Source organism: Malurus melanocephalus, unplaced genomic scaffold (assembly GCF_030028575.1).
Source record: "Malurus melanocephalus ecotype Western Australia unplaced genomic scaffold, MMel_1.1 scaffold_732, whole genome shotgun sequence".
Classification (NCBI taxonomy): domain Eukaryota; kingdom Metazoa; phylum Chordata; class Aves; order Passeriformes; family Maluridae; genus Malurus; species Malurus melanocephalus.
The window spans coordinates 114,877-136,966 of record NW_026623964.1 but is presented as its reverse complement, the minus strand read 5'-3'; the positions used below and the strand labels follow the sequence as shown (position 1 = coordinate 136,966).

Here is a 22,090-nt window from a genome sequence, read left to right as displayed (position 1 = left end):
GGCAGCTTTGCAGCGCAGTCCCGGGCAGGGAGGTGGGGAGGCTGCCAACGCCACAGCGTAGACACAGCGCTGTCTTTGTGCAGCCCCACGGGCAGCCCCGTCCCCCCTGCCCCGCTCCAAGGATCCAGAGCTCCCTCTGCCCCACATTCCCAGCTGTCAGGGGGCACAAGGGGAGAGCGCAGCATCCCATGGCACAGCTGGATGCGGCAAAAGTCGCCGCTCTGAGCCAGCAGCAGTAAAAGCAGCTGCCCCACATTACCTGGCCAGGATTTGGCCAGGTACCAAGGCCACATTGTCATGAGAAAGCTCTTTGCAATGGTGGTCACGCAATGTCAGACAGCACTTGGAAAGTGCCCCATGAACTTTATCAGTTCAGTGCCAGCAGTTTGTGTGGACAGAGGGTCTTCTGGCRTTCAGCAACAACAAAACCACCCACRCCTCCYCACAACAGCAGGAAGAGAGRAGTTCTATCTAAAGAAGCCTTCAGTCTTTCACTTTTCTGAACATTAAGGTAGGAAAAATTCTAAGTTTTTATTTGAGATATGATAACAGTAGAAAAAGGATGGCAACAACCCCCCGAGCAAAGTGCAAGATAGTCACTGAAATCACATAAGGGATTTCACTAACCAGCTGACAAATATACTGCATGCACTTCTGGAAGAAAATCCAGATCAGCATCCCTGACTGTTGGTAGTGCAGAATGGAAGACTTGGACCATTAAGGTTCCTCAATCCCTTTGCTTGGGACCATGAGATCTGACGAAATTATAAATATTGATGCAATTAGCCAGTTTTCATTACTTACTAAAAATAATTATGATAAATAAAAAGAACTTTATACAAAAGGGTTCATGTTCCTTTTYCTTTATGGAAGAAATATTACTGAAAATAAAGAACAAAAAATCTTAGGCTGAAAGTCAGTCAAAAAATCTGAACTTACAGAACAATCATCCCACTCATAAGTGTGGGTATGGAAAGGGATGTGCTTAGCTTCATTAATAAAAATAATGATAAGTATGAGCCAAGGGGAGGATAAATGACAAATGAGAGGAAAAAATTCCCATAAGAGCAYTCATTTAAAGAAAAACGCTGAAACCTAAAAGATGTTGATAGCTGCTGCTAACATCGATAACCCACTTCCTTACAATAAAGAGGTGAAAAGGAAGCAACAGAATTAAAAAATAATTATAGCAAATAGATGTTTTGAAAGAATAGAACCCCTTGTATCCCTTGTATGGGCACGGGCTACATAGGAATAGCTGGATCTCCCTCACGTTACTTTGGGCTCCTGAATCCTTGGGATGTCAGGGTTTCTCTCCCCGCCGGCTGTGAGGAAGAGCCAGCCGGAGCCAGCGCCCTCCCGCCAGGGCTGCATTGATGGTTATCTAAAAGCAGGGGTGTAAAACCAAGCACAGCCATTAATGGGAATGGTTGGAGGCAAAAGTTGAGCTTTTAACTGCTCGCTGCGGGGGAAAAGCTTTGTTTCTCTTCAAAGGTGGGGGCTGCTGCCAAAGCGCTCCACTTCCCCGTCCGCAGCGCAGCCTCTGCGCCCCAAAAACTGCCAGTCGGGAAGAAGGATCTTTCTGTGTCTGCTTGACTTTAATTATCAGGGAAAAGCCGAAGTACCAGTGAATGTTCAATCAAGTCTCTCTTCTCCGAGAAAGGGGTAAAAAAAAAAAAAAACTAATTAAAAATCCAATAAAACATTGGATTGCACATTGTATGAGGAATTAGTATGGAAAACCCTGGCAGTATTGTCTTGTAAATCAATGGCTCAGCCTCRCTGAAATGCTACATTTTGATCAATTCTTTAAAAATCATCAAACAGCAAAGAGCACACAGGAGAGCTGCTGAAAACAGTCTGTGGATGCAGAGGCTTCAGAGGGCTGGCTGGGGACACGGACACTGCCTTAGGAAGAAAAGAGGTTTTCAGGAACATCCTGAGCCAGGGGCTGCATTTAATAACCATCATTTAATCATCAGTTTGTGCCCAATCCTTCAGGTATTATGACGGTCGATTCAGGTTTTATAGAAAGAGCTCTGTCAGGCCCTTTTTTAATCAATTTAATCCATTTACAAAGTTCTTGTATTGAGATATTTTTGGTGACAGGAAGTCTACACAGCCTTTGAAATTTATTACTACTTTTGTATATTTTATCCAATTCAAGGCCAAGTTTGTTTGAAAAAAAGATAATTCTTGTACAACAGTGTTTGATATGAATTATGCRGTATCTTCTGYYCYGCTCTGGCAGGTACCCCACAGCAGYCCCRCTGCTGTTTGGCACAGGGAGMATCTCATTACCTGCACAAAGGTGACAGCAGCTGTCGGTGCCCTTGYGGAGCTGAGGGATGCTCTGAACAYTGCTGCCKGTCCATCRGGTGCCTTTACTGACAATCTGATCACCAGTATCTCATAAATCCTCCCTGATGTACTTAYGGTCTTTAGCATTTCTGATTATAGATTTGCCAGGGTTTCTTTCAGCTTCATGCACTCTCTGCAATTCACCACTGTTCATTTAAATCCACCCATCTACCTTTGTCTTTTTTTGACACATTTTTCATATATAATTTTATTGCTGTGTAGATTTCATTCAAGGGGGATGAGTTTGATAAATCTGACTTCTGTGAAGAATTGTTTCTGTTTACGGAGGAGAGAAGAGGGCAGATAGTTCATTGAGCTTTTGTAAAGGCTTCTCTATTATTGCCTTATTTTTTTATAAAATATGTTTTCCTTCCCAGTCACTTTTGCTCAGAATTGTCTAAATGGCATAAAATATATGCTTTTTCAATTGCCAAACATATCAAAGAAAATTAGTTCTTGATAGCATGAGAAATTACAGATAACAGCTCAGCAGGACTCAAAAGAGAGCAGGCRTCTATGCAGGCATTCAGACCTTTCCAGAGCAAGATAAAGAACTTATCAAACTGGGAACAGTCTCGTGCTGTAGGGCACAAGGCAATGGCCAGGGTCACCAATTCAAGGGCTCCAGGAGCCCCAGCTGCCCAAAGAGCTCTGGCATCTCCCCAGTAAGACAGCTCTATCATGGTTTGAGTGCACACACCAGTCTCTATTGCTTCCAGAGCCTCACGGGAGAGGTACTCTGTTGCTCTGCCTCTGGATGGAACCTGCTTCACACTCACTCCTCCATGGGTTTATGTCAGGAGCAGGAGGGAAAGTGACTTTCTTTGCCAGGTTTCTAAAAAAAAGTAGATCCTACTCTGGAAAAGGATGGACGCAAACTCAAAGAGTGTGCACAGTCATTGTTGTCACGTACATTCTCCCCCTGCTTTTGTTTCACACGGCTATTTTCAGCTAGAGGTCCTGCTCTGATGCTGCAGYGTTGGGGGAAAAGCCTCAGGAGACATCAAACCCTTCACTACAGGTTCTGCAGTGCCCTGGACTTGTGCTCCAGGCTACCAACAAATCTGTAAAAAATGGCAATCAAATTTCAATCATACATTGAATGTATGATTTACATACTCTGAATTTTTTGAGAAACAACCTTAGAGCAGGGAGGTACCACAGACTAGAGGAGATGTATGCAGTGTCCAGTTGAAAAAGGGGAAAGAAATGCAGCTCCACAAGGCAACGGAGGGAACTCGCTGCCGGCAGCAGAAGTTTTGGCAGGGATCACCAGACAACTTGCTCCAGTGGAACTGTTTGGAGAAACAGTTTGTGTGTTGATCTGAGCCTTGTGATACAGTGTCCTGGTAGATGCCTTCTGCTTCTGGGTCCCAACCTAAGGCTGGTATGTAGCATGCCCTGAAAATGGCATCTCTAATGAGATACTCCAAACCACTGTCCACTTCCAAAAACCTTGGAAGGAAGTCTTTATCTAAGAAAAGCTCAAAGCCATTTATCATCACCACTGTGTTACCACTGCCTTGTATTTCAAAGGTTGTGTTTCTGCTGTTGAAACACGAGGTTTTGCACAGCTGGTGGGAGGGAGGAACAGGAAGATTCAGAGTCAGGTGGGCACAGGTCAGTGGAAACATGGCATTCAGTGGCACAATCAAGAAGGTAAATATCTCCTGAGTTCTCAATTTAGGCAGAGAAATAAATATTACCAGAAGCATTATCAGCAATTTTTATAGAGCAGTAAACATTAACAAACCCACTAATTTTCAGAATTTCTTTTTGTCTGCGTGGAAATTCTGTGCAGCTGGATAATCCAGGAGGATTGCCAGGAGGATTGCCTCTCATTCCTGAGAGGGAGCCTCTGCTGATCTACTGAAGAGTAGCCAAAGCTGTTTCAAAAACTCAGTGCTGGACATTCCAGCAGCACTCRCTTGGCGCTTGGGGGAAGGCTGAGGCTCTGAGGAAGATCCAAGCACAGCCACAYACTGTACAGCCAGAACTACCCACAGCAATCCTGACCTGCCCTGGCAGCACGAGCCTGAACCGTGCACAGAGCTCTCTGGAAAACGCTGGCTACCAACACTGCAGCACAATCTAACATACATCCCTGCACCTTCCCACAATTACACTGTTTCCTTCAGCACSAGTCTATTCTTCCTCTCTGTAGATTTATTCTCGGGTTATGCAAGTTAAGGCTGGGGCCAACACGCCCTGCCCTGCAGTCACCCAGGCAACTCCGACAAAAGATTTCACTTTGCAATTCATTCATCGCTTGAATTCTCCAAGCAAAATGAAATGCAGAATTTTTTTAGCCAACAGTGTTGTTGAAATTCTGGAGACCTCGGTTTCATGCACCATTTGTACGTTTTGCACATCAGCAATGACACCCTCAGCTTCATATAAACAAGTATCACTGATATCCTTGAGTCTCTCAGTGTAGGTGGCAGAGGCTGCACACCCTGGAAAAAGTGAAAAACTACTATCAAAGTACAAAGCCAGGAGCTGCTACTCGATGTGCACACACCGATTTCCTACGCAACCCTGGGCTCTCCAGAGAGTAACATGAAGCAGTGCCGGGCAACGATCAGGGCAGTGATGCACAGAGGCAGTTGTTTCTTTATGTTATACCTCAGTTTGCAGAAGGAGAGATGTATTATCAGGGGGAGTGGGGGGGAGAGGAAGCAGGGGATGCAGGAGTAAGAGAAAATTAAATGCAAGGCAGTTTCTAATCAAGCAAGGATTATCCATTCAGGATGCTGAGGGGGACACCGCTCACCAAAAAAATGTGTTACAATTTATTAACACAACCACAGGGAGCAATTGAGCCCTTAACCTGGCGTTTCTTAACTTGGGTTCCTGACTTTCCCCATGCTGCTTTCTCACTTAGGCACAAGCTCWACAACTCTGCAGAGGTGGCACAGACACACCAGAACCTGCAGGACCAGCCACCCCAAGCCCTCAGAGCTCCGTGGGGAAGGAGCATCGCGGGAACCTCTGTGCAGTGTCCAAGTAAGAAACTACAGAACTGAAGGTGTTCTCACCTGCACAACCCAAGCTATCTTCCTGAGGCCTACAGAAAGAGCTTTAGATCTTAGAGGTTGATGTATCACTTTAGCGGACATGAAATATCAAACTTACCAAAAGCAGATTCCCAAACATAGGAACAAATTTTCTTGAATAAGAAAAGTTTACTGTAAAATATACGCTATTTCTTACAGTAAGTCAGTAAGAGAAATACTAAGAAGAAAATGTGAGGAAATTATTTAAAAGATCATTCTTTTGATTTCTCTTAATGATTAGGAAACCAGCCTAGGAACTAGTTTTAGTTTCCTTTTACTAGAATAGTCCACTATTCATTGTTGGTTCAGGGATGAAAATCAAAATAATAATGACACCGCTCCATATGCTTCTTTTTGTTGCAACATTGCAGAATTCTTTGTATTTGGAATGTCCCTAAAACTTGGTTTTATATACTTTTAATTACCTCATTGTGTGTGTACAATTTGTGTGTATATATATATATATATATATATATTTTTTTGCATATAGTTTTTCAGGCCCTACATAAATGGAAAACTGTTCATTAAAATCATTACACCACAGAAAACTGAATAGCATTTTTATTCTTTACAATATATTTATAAAAATAATTCCAGGAATGCTTTGACTGCCACTGTTACAGCTCACAAAAATATCGGCACTGTAGAAACTGTGAATTATTATTAAGTAAGTACAAAACTGTTAACCCAGGGATTAAACTATTTCAGGGCAAAGTGATATTTACAGAAGAATTTTTATTACTTTTGTTACTTTTGTTACTTCAAAGCACATCATTACTACATATAAAGGTTTGCAAAGAAATGCTACTCTTGAATCTCCCACATTCTTCAGAACACAGACTTTGGAATATTTTCAAAATTCAAAGAAAGATCTCATTCAATAACTGAGATTCTGTTGACATTAGCAGTAAAACTTCAGTTGACTTTAGGATTTCAGGATCAGGCCCTGGCTGTTTCAGCTTTTTAATATTTACGTCACTAAAAGCATATGCCACTATTTTTTCAATAAGTAGTGTAAATCTGATAGCATATTTTGTTTTCTTTGCTTTCAATTAACATCACATTTCTTTTCAAAACATTCAAGTAACAAYACTCCCTATAAAAGTGTTGAGCGATAAACCAAGAAGTCCAGTAAAATTAAAAAAAAAAAGAAAGTTTACAGCCCCAGTGAAACCATTTAATAAGATGGATTAACCCAATTTTATTTTTGAGCCCTTCAAACAATGAATAGTCTTGTAAGATATATTTGCCACTGGATGACATAACCACAAAAAAGGATAACATACTTTGGACTGTCTGGCAGGTTTGGAAGATTATCTTTTCTAATGTAAACCTCTGGACAAATCTCAGCAGCAGTAAATCTAATAAACTTTACTAAGACCTTTAACTCTGGCGCTTTAACTTAACTTTAAAATACATTTTTAAAGCTTTCATGTATTTCTTAAAAAYGTATTTTTAATTTTAGAATCCCTGGGTAACTTCCAGGGTTTAATTTGCTATTAATTACCACAATGCATGCTAACCAACATCCCCATCTCAAATTRTCAAAGCATAAAGGGCAATTCCAAKYRAACTTAARTAGCACAGACATTCCAGCAGGCAGGTAAATAATCTGCCCTCGAAACACTGCTGAAACATTAAACAGTATGCACATTTAATTTAAACATCTCTACTAACTGCAACTCTCTGAATTTTCTCAGTAATTTGCATGTATGGCTAAGAAGAATTTCACCWYAATGCATGAAGTAGTCAACTTCTCWGCAAAACCTGCCTCACTCACAGTTAATCACAGTTAGCATTGGAAGCGTCCCCTTACAGATAAAACAGATTATACTACCAGAGACTGTTCTAAAAACGTTATCTATAAAGCTGTCTGCACACACAATACACATGAAAACATTTGACAGAGTAGGTTTTTATGTCCSTGTGGTAATGTAACACTCCAAGAAAAGATGCATACATGGTTTAGTAACCCTTACCTTGCCCTCTGCACATCCAGGTGGCTTGTCCACCTCCTCCTCCTGTGTTTTCTGCTTTCCACGAGAAGAACTAAGCAGAAGATTAATAAAAGGAGTTTTGCGAAATAAGGCATCTTGCTGGAAATGGGAGCCGGGCACTCTGCACTCCAGTGACCTCCTGTAGTACAAGTTCCCCCGGGCTTAAACATTGAATCAACTCTAATTCCAGCGTGGCGCGTTGGTCGGCGATCAGTGGCAGAAACGCCGCGTTCCCGGCGTGATGCGTTTGACAGCCTTTCATGGGCTTCACACTCACAGCTCTTCCCTCATCGCCGCTTAATGATTGGCCATTACCCACCAAGTTTGCCTCACTAAATATTTCCACTGGGTCCTAAAGGATACTCACTAAAGCCATTATATAAAAACCCGCAATTCGGCACGCCGGCTTTTTGCTCAATCCCCTAATCTCAGTGCTATCCTCCAGCCAGACTGTAAAACCAGGCTGYCCCTTTTCATTAGGCTTTCCACGATTTTTGATCCTCTGTACGGCATCTTTTTCAACTGGTAACTGCCTGTGCCACGTTTCAGACATGTATCTCACTGTAAAATGTTTGTATTTTAATGGATTTAGRGCAGTTGAGGTTTTATTTTCTGTCTGGCTCTTCAGGCTGTTGAAGACAGAATATGAGCTATGTCCTCTGAAAATGCTGACTTTATTTACCGTTAACTTTAATGGAAAAGTGAAACAGTAACTCCCACTCTATACATGCAACTGTCTTTTCATAAACCATATCCCCTTTTCKTTTAAATACCTATTTGCACAATCAAGCATTTTAACTTTTATCAAAGATCAAAACTAAAATGCAAAGATTCAGAACAGCTATTTCTTTAATCACAAGGAAGAGACTGTTTCCAAAATCCATTCAAGGTTTATTTCCYCACAGCTTGGTCACAGGGCAATGCTGATTTTGCCTCTCTGCAGAATACCAGGCTGTGCTAACAGTGTGGGGTACAGGTATGAGGGCAAAAGTCTGCTTGGGACAGCAGAGTTTCTGCAGGAAAAGAAAAGCACATTCAGAGCAAAACTTCCAGAGGAGCAAGCGACTCAATGCCCAGCAGAATTGTCTTGTGGGTCAGATCTCTTCCAGACTTCTCTTCTGTAAACCCATGTTTGCAATACTTGAATTCAATAGGGATTCAGGCACCACACCAACAAGGGAATTCAGTACTTCCATTTCAGAGGCTACAGGATCTAAAGATGTTTTTTAGGGTTTTGGGGTGGGTTTTTTGAGGGGAATTTGTGTACTGGCTTTTGCTTGGTTTTATTTAATTTCTAATGAAATATGCAAATTAGGTTAAAGACATTAATTAATATATTGACATCAAATTGGTCTGCAGCAGAAAGTGTAACTGCTGAACAAAGAGATGTTTTTGTCTGAACTTATGATAATTATTTTTTCACCTTTGTTTCATTATACATGCAAACAAGATTAACAATACAGAAAAGCACTAATAGACTGAGTTTGGGATTTTTCACAAATTTATACATCCCCCTTAGACAGAAAATAGCTTTCCTTATTTTACAAGTTGTTACAGCTACTTTCATTTTGCAAAATAGTAATATATATTATAATTAACAATATTTAGGAAAGTTCTAGGTAGCTTGATAAATACTTGGTGAAAAACAGGATGAGAATTTCACTTAAGTCAGTGCCATCATGTTTGACAGCAACAAAATGAAAGCTAGCTAAATTTCTTTGTCTTTGAAATAAACATGCTGAACTATAATTTGAACAATAATACAAGAGGAAAATAATCCCACTCATTGCTTTCCTCTACTTCAGTATTTTAAGTCACAGACAAAACCTCTTAAAACCCTAACCATTGTAGGCCTACTGCTTACATATGCCTTTTCACAGTATGCATTAATATTACCAGGAACTTTTAAAATAAGCTTATAGTAAGTAGACCTCTGGGTCCAAAATCTTGATTTTAGGTTAAAAAAAAAAAAAAAAAAAAACCACATTGAAAAACCCCCAAAAATAACAAAGACCGACCAACCAACCAAACAAAAGAAACCCCCGAACAAAAAGCCCAACCAATCAAAAAAAAAACAGACAAAGAAGAAACAAACTGCCATGTGATACTTGAAACATATCCAAAGACTGGCTTGAAATTTTATTACTAGCATGGCTGTAATAAATACTTCTCTTAAGCATGTTCATATACATGAGAATTTAAGTATAATAAGGTTTAAATTTTCTTTAGTAAATAAAACCACATATGAAACATTCAGTTCAACACATTATGTATATTTCTGGTATAATTAAAAGACAATAGCTCTGGGTAAATAATTATATTACATATTTATAACTATTGCAAGAATAGACATGTTTCGTATCATCTTCAAATTTTAAAAACAAGATATACAATTGAAAGTACTAGAAGAGGACATTCAAATCTTTCAAAAGATTATCYAATCTTCAAAAAAAAWAAAAATCAAAAGAATGCAAGTAGTTCTCTGGTGCCTACTTTTTTACCGCACTCCTTTCCCCCTTCCACACACACAAAGMAGCATCACAACCAATTTGTATGTGTTCCTCCTCTGGAAATGTGTCATGGTAAATAAAAGTGGTTACAAAACTGTATTCCTTCTAAATTAAGAGTTCAGCAGACACAAACACATAGTAGTGTTTCATTTTATAATCCCCTCCTCAATGTCAAATCTTATACTAACTTAGATGGGGTATTTAGATGGGCACTTTTGCCCCATAAAAAAAACTAATCAACCACTTTTTAAAAATTGTCTTTTTCTAAGTTTATAAATGATCCAAATTTAGTCCCGTCCCACATGCCTYAACGTTACTATAACCTGCACTGTTTCTCCAAATATCTCGTGGGCACTCAATTAAAACTTGTCCTTGCATGTCCAACTTTGTTTTTCTCACAAGTAATTTATCTGTAGGTACTTTAACATTCATAAGGATTTAAGCGTAAATACAAAAAGTAACCTTTGTAAACAGTTCATGTCATAGCCAATACAGAACGTTCAGTGAAGCATTCGAGTCACTGTTCTTAGGACAAAAAACCTTATAACTCAAATATGTACTCGTTAGCCAAACATATTCTACGAAATATGAGAGCTGCCAGCGCAAAGGTCAGCAGGACAATGAGAACAGTTGATCCCGTGTGGTTGGTGTTGACTCTCGGCTGCTGTGCCCGGTTAAAGTCAGTTGAAGCTGGGGCTCGTCTCTGGCTCTGCTGCTGCGCGCGGCGCTGCCGGGGACTCAGCGAGGTGCTGCTGGTGGACACCGCTGGAGTACGCTCCTGGCCAGCCACTGCACTGCTGCTCTGAGCTTCAGACTGAAAATGCAACATTGAGACTTGTGAGATAAGACAGTGCATAAGATTAGCAAGAGATAAAATCATGAGGACTAAAAAGCACTCTTCAGACAATTGTTAATACATGTCACTAGTTATAGCTGTCATTTTTTTCCATACACTATCCTGAGAATAACTAYATTTCACGAGCTGAAAATTAGCAGTACTATGGACAAGAAAAGGCTGAAGGAAGTGTTTCAAACTATATTTGTGTTAAAGAGATTTCAAATATCTTTGTCTGGGATTTTTTTTAACTCTTTGCTGCCTGAGAAATATTTAATAATCCTCCAGATAGTTAAGTCTCTGAGAATTTGTAATATTACCTAYACTGAAGGGGAAACAAGTTGGGAAAGCCAGAAAAGGATGCAGAGAAGTCCAGGAAGTGTAATTAAGCAGTGCTGCAGTGCTACCTGAGGACAGYTGGGTCCAGAAGTCTRTTTTTATCACCACCACCAYTGAAAAAAAAMCMAAACAAAAATCCTAACCACAAACCACCTGCATGATCCCAGCAAGAGTTCCCGAGCACAGCACGTGTGCAGGCACTTACCTATTGCCCTCTACTGGTCAAACTCAGTCTGATATCATAAGTACTAAAAAATAACTTCAGCAAATGATGTTGTGCTCATCAGAGTTTTACTCTGAAGAAAAMAAGTTTCAATCTTATGAACTGGAAAATAGGAGATCAGGCCAGACTAGTACCGTACTAGACAGTACTTTTTAGTACTTCTTGCAATACTAAAAAGCTCAAACTTYCAGCGTTTAACGTTAAAAATAGTGATACAGCACAGTCATTAGAAACAAACACAGTAACAAGGTTCAGTTTAAGTGCTCAAAAAAAAAAAAAAAAAGCTCTGAGAAAAATTTCAGGGTTTTAAATTTTTAAGTCTTATTTCAGTCCTCAAAAGCATTTTCTGGTATTCCTACTTAAAGCAACTTGCAGCTACTTTCCAGAGTTGGCTTTCTCCCCCTTTCCTCATAAAAGATTATTGTTACAGCAGGTAATACTAGAATTCTGGACATTTTATATTTCTTTCCAAAGCCTTTTAAATGCGCACAATATCCACAACCTTAAGCACTGCTTCAGCCAGCTACTACATCTATAAGAGATATCCTTTCCATGTGACCAGATAGGAATGTCCTCAACTGCATAGCAAGTTTGACAATCCACAAGACAGTAAACASCGCTTGGTCTTGTGACTCTTCTGTRTGTGGACAAAGAATTTAAAATTTTCACCTAGTCAGTCATTTGTCTAGCCCAGAGAAGAGGCCTTTCATTCCTACTTCCTCATCATTAGTGTTTGTCACTGTTTATCATCAGCAAGAAGTACTGATGCAATTACTCGCCACATTTGACAACTTGCCTGTTTACCCAGGAGCCTTGCCTAAATCAGCGAAGCAGCTTRGGTAGCTTCAAAGAAAAATGTTTTTAAAAGATACATTTTATCACAAGAGACAGCCAAGAACACCACAGGCAGCTTGTCATGATTCCCAGAACACAGCAGAATAAAGTAATTCTGCTTCACACTCAACTCACTTGAAAACTCCTCATGCCAAGGAAAATAAAGACTTAGGGAAGCCAAGTCATTGAAAAATGAAGTTCCTAGATCCATCTACATTCCCATCATCCAGAGGGTGAGTGGGAGAGAAGTGAATTCAGGACACAAGAACTACCRATTCAGTAGACACTATTTTTCTTCTTCAGTTTTCAAAGAAATTAAAAAAAATCAAGAAATATTCCTAATCTTTCATCTTATTAACAAAAGTAACTAGCACTGGCTGTCACATCTTCTCAACACTGCAAAACTTWTATTTAAAATAAATCAGAAAGGCCCTGTTCTGAATAGAACAAACTGTCATACACTGACATGAACAGATCTGGGATTCAAGAGAAACCTCACTGACAATTTCAAGGCTTTCAGTTATTTTTCTGAAAAAGTTACAGATGGATTGGAGCTGCAGCAGACCAGCGGCTTCACCCAAAGCTCAGCTAATGCACCACCTGCAGATTCCCAATAACAACGATAATCAATCACCAACTATTACTGGACATGCAGAAGAAAGTTAGATAAAAAATGAGGGATCATTACCCAATATAAATTTGGGTCCAGGTGCTACAGTATCTTAGATAGACTGACAGACAGACTTTTTTTTAAGATTTGATTGTTAAGAATCCCATAAGTGGCAGATGGGCTGTACWATTTTTTTTTTTAATCACAATCGTMTTCAACTTAAAGRAAGTCCTTAAACTCMTCTTGAGCAAACATTGCAWGATYTKTAGACTAACACAACACCTCACATGACACAATTTCCATTAATTGTTTCTGCCAAACCATACTGGAAGTACGGATGAGTGCCGAAGACTAAAACCAGAAATATTTAGTAAGAGTTACATTATAGCAACCTTTAGACATCTAATATACACATGTGTCATATTATTACATATACTATTTATATTACTGTATATTATTTCTGAAGCTTCTTAAACTGTTAGGACAGGTAGAAAACTTTGCTTCAAGGACATCTGAGTCTGATGAACAAGGCTATTGTAGTACAGTGTATTAGAATTAACAAAAAACTCATATTGTCTTAAAAAGTACAAGTAAGGAAATTTATATCATGTTCAGTCTACTGAAGAATGGTAGCAGCCTGTATCTCTAGGCCATTATTTAAAAAAATTTTTATCAGAACACTAGAAAGATTAAATAACCATCTAAGAAGGGATGTTTTAAAAATACAGCAAACTCTAGGAACTCAGAACCCTATAAATCCTCTGGGTTACTGAAGCCTCTATCACTTACACTATAATGATCTGGGGAAAGATTCAGAGAACAGGATAGGTGAAATACGTGTTTGTCTGTACAACTTCCAACTGAAGAAATGCCAGAGCTTGACAGAGCATGGCTTAAATATGAAAAATGTCTATTTTTTAACAAATCAAAGTTGGGCCAAGTACTCTCAAYTGTCAAGACATTTAAAATTGTTGCTGTAGTATTATGAAACTAAGACACCACTTAACAGAGATAAAGGGAAACACTTTTTATYAGCCTATCATTCAGAAATTATTAAAATTAAGGGCTTCTATAAATTTCATGCATCAGAACACAGCCTCATTTTCTGACAAAAATGTCCWTCATCAGCTCAAGAGTAGCTGGCTTCAGTTAACACTGTTAATTTTATCACCCCTCATAATGCTTCACGCAGCCACTGTGATCAGTGCAGGTCACTACTACACGATATTGTTTAATAACAGGTGTACTCAGGTTTAATGTATTCCCAGGTTATCAGAAAACAGTCTAACCACAGCTTTCACCTTGTTACTTGATAAACCTTATAAAGCATCAACTGTATTCATTAGCTGTAAGCCCCAARGTGGGACATCATTCCATATCAATAYACCAAATTTATTGCTACAGATCTGTTCAGACACCCATAATCCACATGGATTTAGTTGGTGCAATCAGGGGGGCAGACAGAGAAATGCAGCCTACCAGCCCCTGCTTCTCAGTAAACTGCATTGATCTCCAGCAACCACTGTCGAGTCCCACAGACTGTGATTGCAGTTTTGGTACCAAAATTTAGGTGACCACTGGACCTGAGTCCAACCGAGTATCTATAACACATTCCTTCAAAAATATGTTTTGCTCAGATGTGGAAGGATCTCACCTKAATACTAAGGACAATTACTTTTATCAAGCCAATTTTCAGCACTACCTTGCTTACAACTTGAATACTCAAACAAGAATAATGCACCATTACTTCTCCCCTGAGTAGACATCAACAGCTACTACAAATTTAAAAAAAAAAGTAATGTCAGAAGTAGTCCAGTCAGAGGTATTCCCTGCACAGGGTTCAGACTCCTCAGAAGTACAATGCTGCATAATRCCTTAGGCAGCCTATTGTTTTAGTTTTATTAATGCCTATTATTAATGCTCTTTGCAGCTCTCTATCCYTGTACACGAGTTGCTGTGGCAGCATTTTCCAGAGCAGCGTTGTTTCTTTTCTTGCTCTCACACTGTTGTGCTCGTTGCCTTGCACCTGGCAAACCTTGATAATGTTGTGACAAGTTCTCTTGGGAAGCAGCTTTCACTGCTGTGAGAACCAACCTCTTCCTCTTCTTCCTCCTTCAAAGATAAGCTGTTTAAAGGCTGGATAAATGTTCCCTAATAATACAGGCACATAAAACTTAACAGCTAATGAGCAACATCTGCACCAGTGTTGCACACTGCAGTCATTACTACCAGGATTGTGAATAGGAACAACCACTGCCGGTCTGGCAAAAAGACAGAAGGCAGGGAGGAAGAGAAGTGACCTGGAAGACGTGGTCACACAGGGAAAGCTCGAAAGTCAAGAGCTCTGAGTGCACCTCTCTCAGAGCATAACAAAAACACACCCATGGAGCAATTACACAGTATCTTCAAAGGGYAAGAATCTGTAAGACTAAAGTACTGAGTTACACAATGACAGCCAAARTAAACTACAGTTTGAGTCTGGAATCTGAAAAATATATGCTTAACTGAAATACTGTAAGTCTTGGTGCTTCTTTAGTCAGTGTGGCAAGAATCCTCTCCCTAAGTGAAATCTGACAGAAGGGAAAGCTAATTCAAAGTATCTTTTCTTCTGATGGAATGAAAAATTTTCTCTAAGGGAATAAGGTCCTGCGTGGAACAAAGGAATAGACACAAAGTGATGTCATGCCAGAGACCCATTTAGTTAAGCTKGTTCCAGAAAGGACATCACTGTGCTCACAAATATCTTGCCATTAATGCAGTCCAAAAACCTCTGCCCTTTCAAGCAACTTAAAGGTAAAAAAATCATGAAATAGAGGACTGTCACTGGAAAGAAGAAACTCAACCATGAAGCAGTCCCATAGTAAAACACAGAGTCSCTCACCTTCACCTAGAGGTCACCCTTCCTTAGCACCTATTTACCACTGTGTTTTTAATGAAGACAAGTTCCAACTGTTCTAGGAGCAAAAGAAAGGTAACACTCCATTTTTTCTGCATGATTACTTCTGGTATTCACCTCTCTATTGACTAGAAACACATAAGATCCCACAGGTTTAGAGTGGGACATATTAATCTGCTATAACAAAAGAAATTATGTAAGCCAATACAAGGATACCTCTCCCCTTTTTACTCAAAGAGAGTAAAACCAGCGAATTTTCTACAATAGGTTTTCAACGCACATTTGTAGAGTAAGTGGCAAACATTTTATCCAGAAAGAGAGAATAATATGTTTTGATGTTGCTCACATCTAACACGACTTAGGCAGAATTGGGTCTTTACACAACAAGAACTCAATAAACAGATTTTAGACATGTAAGAAACCCAGCTGCGTAGAAAAGATCTGTGGTTTTCATGGATACTCTTTCACACCTCTAAACAGATCARGGCCCAGAGTGCCCTACTTTGACAAGATTTCTATTAACTTTCACATGAGTAAAAACACAAAAATAGCAAGCTCAAATTCCATAAAATGTTACACATTTCTTTCTTCTATTTTCACTATGGAATAGCTCCAGATAGTTCCTAACACTGAAAACGTGACATCTCAGAAACACAGGTGTTCAAACTAAAACTAACAATCATGTAGAATGTAACAGTTCAATTCCTTAAAACATGAACCCACTTATCATTTACAGTAAATCATATAAACAAATACTTTTACATACATTTATATATTTAAAGGTCTCATTTCCCATGGGACTGTTCTTCTGAAAACTAAATTAATCCTTAATTATTAAATCAGTATAATTGATAAAATCAGTTTTCTTTAAAATGTGATTAATTAAAAGAAGTCTCTCTCCTCAAGAAAATGCCAGCAATGCCTTGGTGTGTCAGCTCTTTCTACTATATTAGCCAGGATTTGTAATAAGAAGAATAAAATAAAATGGTTTACTAAATCCTGAAAAATCTGGAAAAATCCTTATTGTGRGGAAAAAAGTAAGCTATTAGCACGTTTATATTTCTACATAGCTTGAAAATATGTTGCAAACACACAACAGATGTTCTGATGTTATTTGACATGTTTTAGATTTTTTTAACCAATCCGCAGCCCCATCCTCCTTAAAAAAGGCAGCTTAGCTGGGATTTGCCTGCAATTTATCAGTGAATTTAGATTGCACTTGCAACAGTCGTAACAGCAGCTGCCTTGGCCCATCACCAGACCTCAGTCACTTCCGAAACCTTTATGTAAGCATTACACCTAGCAATACTAAAACGTAATTGTCATACTTCAAATAGTAAGAATATTTTAGACTTACTTAAGAGGCTATGAAACCCAGGAAGATAATATTAATTAATATTTAAAAGCTAGAGGTTATCACTGAAACATTTTTTGCCTCTGGCTAAGAATTCTGTTGAAAAAACCATGCTACATTATGCAGATGGTAAACTGTAGTGCTTGAGACACCATAAAATGTTAATGAACACTTAATCAATACATTACAGGGAACACTGGGAAGAAGAATTGCTAAAATAACATTCTTTATTGTTTTAAGAGAAGGAATGAAAGCAGAGATTGCTACTTCTAAAAGTGATTCAGCATACTGTTTGCTAAAAGATTTGATRTAAAAGTATGCTGGAGTTCCAGAATAAATATGTGAACTGCATACTCTTAATCAGAGCTCCAATTATCTTAAGAGGACCAATTTCATGTTCAGGCTATGCCAAATAAAGCTCAAAGATGGACCATACCRTTGCACTTGCTGGATCTGGAAATGCTCTAGCTGCACCGTCCTGCTGGGGCTCACGTGAAGCAGTAGAGTGGTTCAGGCCTGATGTGTTTGASGGTCCAGCATCAGATCTCCTGGAAGAATTGACCTCTGCCTACAAGAAGCACATATGCACACTTCACAGACAAGATCAAAATTGCTCAAAAARATCTGGCTTATTTTGGAATATATATTTTATTGTATTGAGAACATGAGGCTTACCAAAATGTAATAATCAGGTGTGCCAGTTGTATTTCAATGACATAGCAACAAATCTAAGAAATTTTCATTCTTTAAAAATAAGACTGCAAATGTGCAAACAACAGTTTAAAAAACAATTTTAGTTCGTTTGTATGTAACAAGTATAACATTCAAAAAAAAGCACAGAAGTAGAGAGCAAAAAAATWAAATTATTTAGAAAATCCAGGACATATGCCAGAAAAACACCATTTTTAAAACTTCTGGTTTGCATGTCCTTAAAGAMAATGCTGACCTACTGTTGATACAAGTGAAGTAGCACAGCCTGTTCCCCCACAGGGCTAAGGAGCCTCCTGTTAGTGCTAATGTAATGTGGCTACGCTGGTTTCAGTACCAAAGCTGCCTCACAAGCAGGGTGGGCACACAGGCATGACGCTACATTGGGTAGTATACGCATACCAGTGTCCAGTATTTAAATTTTAGCACAGAGCAAAAGAAAAAAATACAAGTCTTGTAACACTGCTTTTCATACACATTCACAAAATGTCTAGGCATTATTTCCCAGAATTTAAGTTTCATGCTTAGGAAATTTAGGACAGGATATCAGTGGGGACATGTAGAAGAATGCAAAACCCAGTATATATGCCAGCAATAATATCTTGGGAATGGAAAAGGACATACYATCACATTGCTGAACTGAAATACTTTCAAGATTTACACGTCARARAAAGAAAAGAAAAAAAAAGAAGAAAAGAAGTCATGACCAGTCAATTCTTATCAGTAAGCAAGTCACCTCCCAAGTCATGTGTCTAGATCCAAATTTATTACAAAGTTGACAACTTCCAATCTAGTAACTGTCTTCAAATGCAGATTTAGGTAGTGGTGGTAGTAGTAGCAAGGAATACAAGCGGTGTATTAGAAAACAACCAGTTATGGTGATAACAAACTGCTAAGATCACAGTGTAATATTCTTTCATTATACTATTTTGCATGAGGAAATTAAGTTCCCTGTTTCTTGATGTGTATTACCTCAAGAGAATCCAAAAATACAGCACTCAAACAACATGGAGGTGAATGGAACATTTGAAAACTTAGAATCTGACAGCACTGCTCTCTCTTTGCAGAGACAAGGCTACTTCGAACTCAAATATTGGACAGGAAAAGTTATGATTCAAATATGGATTATCAACAAAGCAACACAGAATTGAGACTGGAATGGACTCTAGATATCCCTGGTACAACTCTCTCTTGAGTCACGTCCAGACACTTTTTGAGCATCTGCAAAGCTGCAGATTCCACAGCCTCTCGGAGTAATCTGCTGCAGCATTTGACAACACTTGGAGTGAATCTTTCTTTCCTATATCCAATAATAAGTTCCCTGGAACCTGCGAGTACTGATTTTCATACTCCTGCTTTTTCCAAGATAAGCTTATTTCATCTTTACTGTTAATCTCTAGAAAACACTACAAAATGTGCATTTGATTTACTTTAGTTTATGAAAGTACCAAGTCTAGTATCTAGACTGAAATCAGACTAACCTTCAAAAGATAACCAACATATTTAAACATAATTATGAGGGTGAGCAGAAAATTAATTTTACTGTAAAATATGTCTTGTGATGGCAACATGAAGGTAAACCATAGTGTTCTACACTGATATTACCAACTTATTACACTGATGCTATTAGTAATTTCTTTTTCCTTTTTTGTTTTTTTAAGCAAAACAGAATTTCTGTTATATAACACCTAAAATGCAGAAAACAATTTGGAAGTCAATATAAAACTGACACAAAATATAATTTTCTATTAAAACAGACAGGAACAAAGATGGATGCCCACAGAAAGAGGAAAACTGTAATGAGAAGATGTGTTGGGCTTTTTTTTTCCCTCCTGTATTTCATATTCCTATCTCAGTATCACTCATGGGGCTTTTATAAAGTTACCATTTTGTTTAGGCTGCTATGAAACTATTTTTTCATAACSCCGGGATCATCTACAAAATGTTAGGAAATCTTTAAGGATGAAGCTAAAGCAGAGGCTGTTACTATGTTTGGTAGTAGAGAGACTCTCAAATCCCACAATCAATCARCAATCTGATGTTAAATCTTACCCCATAAATTGACATGAAATGTACCCAAATTATTTAAAAATTCTGTATTTCCTGCTAGTAATACATACAATTAGTTTATTACAAACACATCAGCTGCACACCTCAGCCTAACATCAAATAGATACGAAAGTGAAGCAAAGCAGAGAAGCAGGAAGCCTAAAAAACCCCTATAGAACTGACTGACCTTATTAAAAAAAACCAAAAATGGATTGCAAAAGGCTGTAGAAACCTAAGACTTTTATTCATTTTTTCCTTGACAACTGCTTGTTCTTAGRAGTGGTGTCAAGCATATAGATTCACAGAAAGCACCAATATTCTTTAAAGCCTGATGTCCCTAAGTCTTTAATTTCAAAACTGAAAAAGGAATGAAATATAAGTTTCTCACAAAGAAACCCAAACAAAAACTCTGACATTTCTAGAATTTCTTTGATGAAGATTAGCAGGTTTTAAGTAAAAATCAATCCTACACTTTTAAACCCTTATATATCGCAAAAAAAAGCTGGGAAAAGGCAGTCTACTGCTTCTCCAGATAGCTCAGCTTTAAAACCCTGTCCCTTTATCTCTYGTCTTTGTAAAGTATTTGGAGATGTTTTTATCATAAGCGTTACAGCACAGGAATATACATGTCCTGCAAAACTTGCAGGAATGCTCAGAAGATGATCTTGCCTTTCATGACACACAAAAAAAAAAGTAAAAGCAGCCTTCAGGACAGTGTTAGAAGAACATAGGTGATAAAAGGGACACATTGGCTACCCTGACCATAGCAAGGATGTGTTCTGCACTAATGCCACATTGTCATAATATATTTCACTACAGTTCCCTGCCCTCATGCACAGTAGTCTTCCTTAGTGGATGATTTAAGAGTTTAGTGGAAAGCCCAGTGAAAAACAACTCTGTGCATGCAAGACATGCAATTCTCTAAGGAATGTATTTGTCTAAACAAACCTTGAGCTAGAGAACAAGCTAGAGAACACATTTTTCGGTCACAGCAACTTCCATACCAGAGTTCAACTTTCAGTATCTTCAGATAGTAGCAGAGTAGTTCAAAAGAATTTGCAACCATTTTTCAGTAGTTATATGTTTTATTCCTTCCATAAGCCAAAAGGAAAAAAAAATCACAAAGGTAAAAAATTTTGGTTAGCTTTGCCCAAACTTTCCTAACACTTTTATGATAAGACTAATTCAGGAGAATTTAATCAAGTTATTAGTGTCTGAAAATGTGGAAGTAAAAGCAATATAGTTATGCAGTTTTTACCACATAAAAAACTGGTCACCACTGAAATTAAAACTAATCAATCAATGCTTGAGATGCACAATTTATTAACTGGCAAATTCAAGAGACCCACTCTTATTTTTCTCTTTCAGACTATACTGAAAAAACCAGGCTTTCACATAGCCACTGATGTTTTCTGAAATTATGAATGTTTYCGTGATTTACATGTTTTACCACAGTATTTTTTTCCTAATTCCATACAAGAGAGATAAAAGTTTAAACAGTGACTTCACCTTGAAGCTAATTTGTCTGGCAAGTTCTTTAGCCTCCTTGTCTGCCTGGCTGGACACGCTTCCGGATGTCAGTGGTAAGAGGGCTGTCTTCATAGATGTGCCACACATTTCACAACAGAAGTCTTGTGACCTGCCCACAAATGACATAGCTCAGAATAACATGTTCTCACAGTGTTCCTGTGTGCTTGTTTAAAAAAACTGTTTGCAGAAAAGAAAGACAAGAGGTGGCAAGTCCRGTAGCTTAGAAGTACTTCCCTCTGCCTCAAATCACACTATCTTGAAAAAATAYGTTGCGGATTATCTATACTACTAACACATATTCTCTCATGTCATTTAGGGCAGTATTAACAACTGACTTATATATCACCATTATTTATACCTCATAAATAATTCCTTACAATTAAAAATTTATTTTATATCTGCAGCAAATTTAAAATACAAATTATAAAGATTTAACTATTATTAAAAATGTTACTTTGGGCCCAGAAGTTGCACCTCCAATTCAAGAATTTCAGCTTCTGGGAGAACATTACCTTCTCTCTCTTGCACTCATACTCTTTCTATAGGGCACACTGCAGGCAACTCTCCAGGCCAGTGAGGAATCACACAGCCTCCACAGTAGGTATCAGGACCAACCCACCCTACTGACTAACTCCTGTTACTGAATGCCACTGAAAAGRGTCTGGCTCTGCCTTCTTTAGAGCTTCCTTTCAGATATTACATACATGGGTATGACCCCCTGAACCTTCCCTCCTACAGGTTGAATACTCCCAGCTCTTTTACTATCTCCATRCATTTGCTCCAGGAAG

General features: G+C 38.5%; 2 protein-coding genes across 3 annotated transcripts in view; both read right to left on the bottom strand.

The window, feature by feature from the left end:
• The window catches only part of GABRR2 (gamma-aminobutyric acid type A receptor subunit rho2), a 33,099-nt gene extending 23,680 nt beyond the window's left edge, over positions 1-9,419 (bottom strand). The window contains exon 1 of the mRNA XM_057384681.1: positions 7,397-9,419. Coding sequence (XP_057240664.1) covers positions 7,397-7,584 — 188 coding nt within the window. The 5' untranslated portion in view covers positions 7,585-9,419. The remainder of the gene's footprint in view (positions 1-7,396) is intronic.
• A 282-nt stretch (positions 9,420-9,701) lies between these two features.
• Positions 9,702-22,090, bottom strand: part of UBE2J1 (ubiquitin conjugating enzyme E2 J1) — a 28,516-nt gene continuing 16,127 nt past the window's right edge. For both annotated transcript variants that reach the window (XM_057384682.1, XM_057384684.1), the window contains exons 6-8: positions 21,282-21,411; positions 17,452-17,583; positions 9,702-10,738 (exon numbers count right to left, since the gene is read on the bottom strand). In XM_057384682.1, the coding sequence (XP_057240665.1) occupies positions 10,466-10,738; positions 17,452-17,583; positions 21,282-21,411 (535 nt within the window). In that variant the 3' untranslated portion in view covers positions 9,702-10,465. The remainder of the gene's footprint in view (positions 10,739-17,451; positions 17,584-21,281; positions 21,412-22,090) is intronic.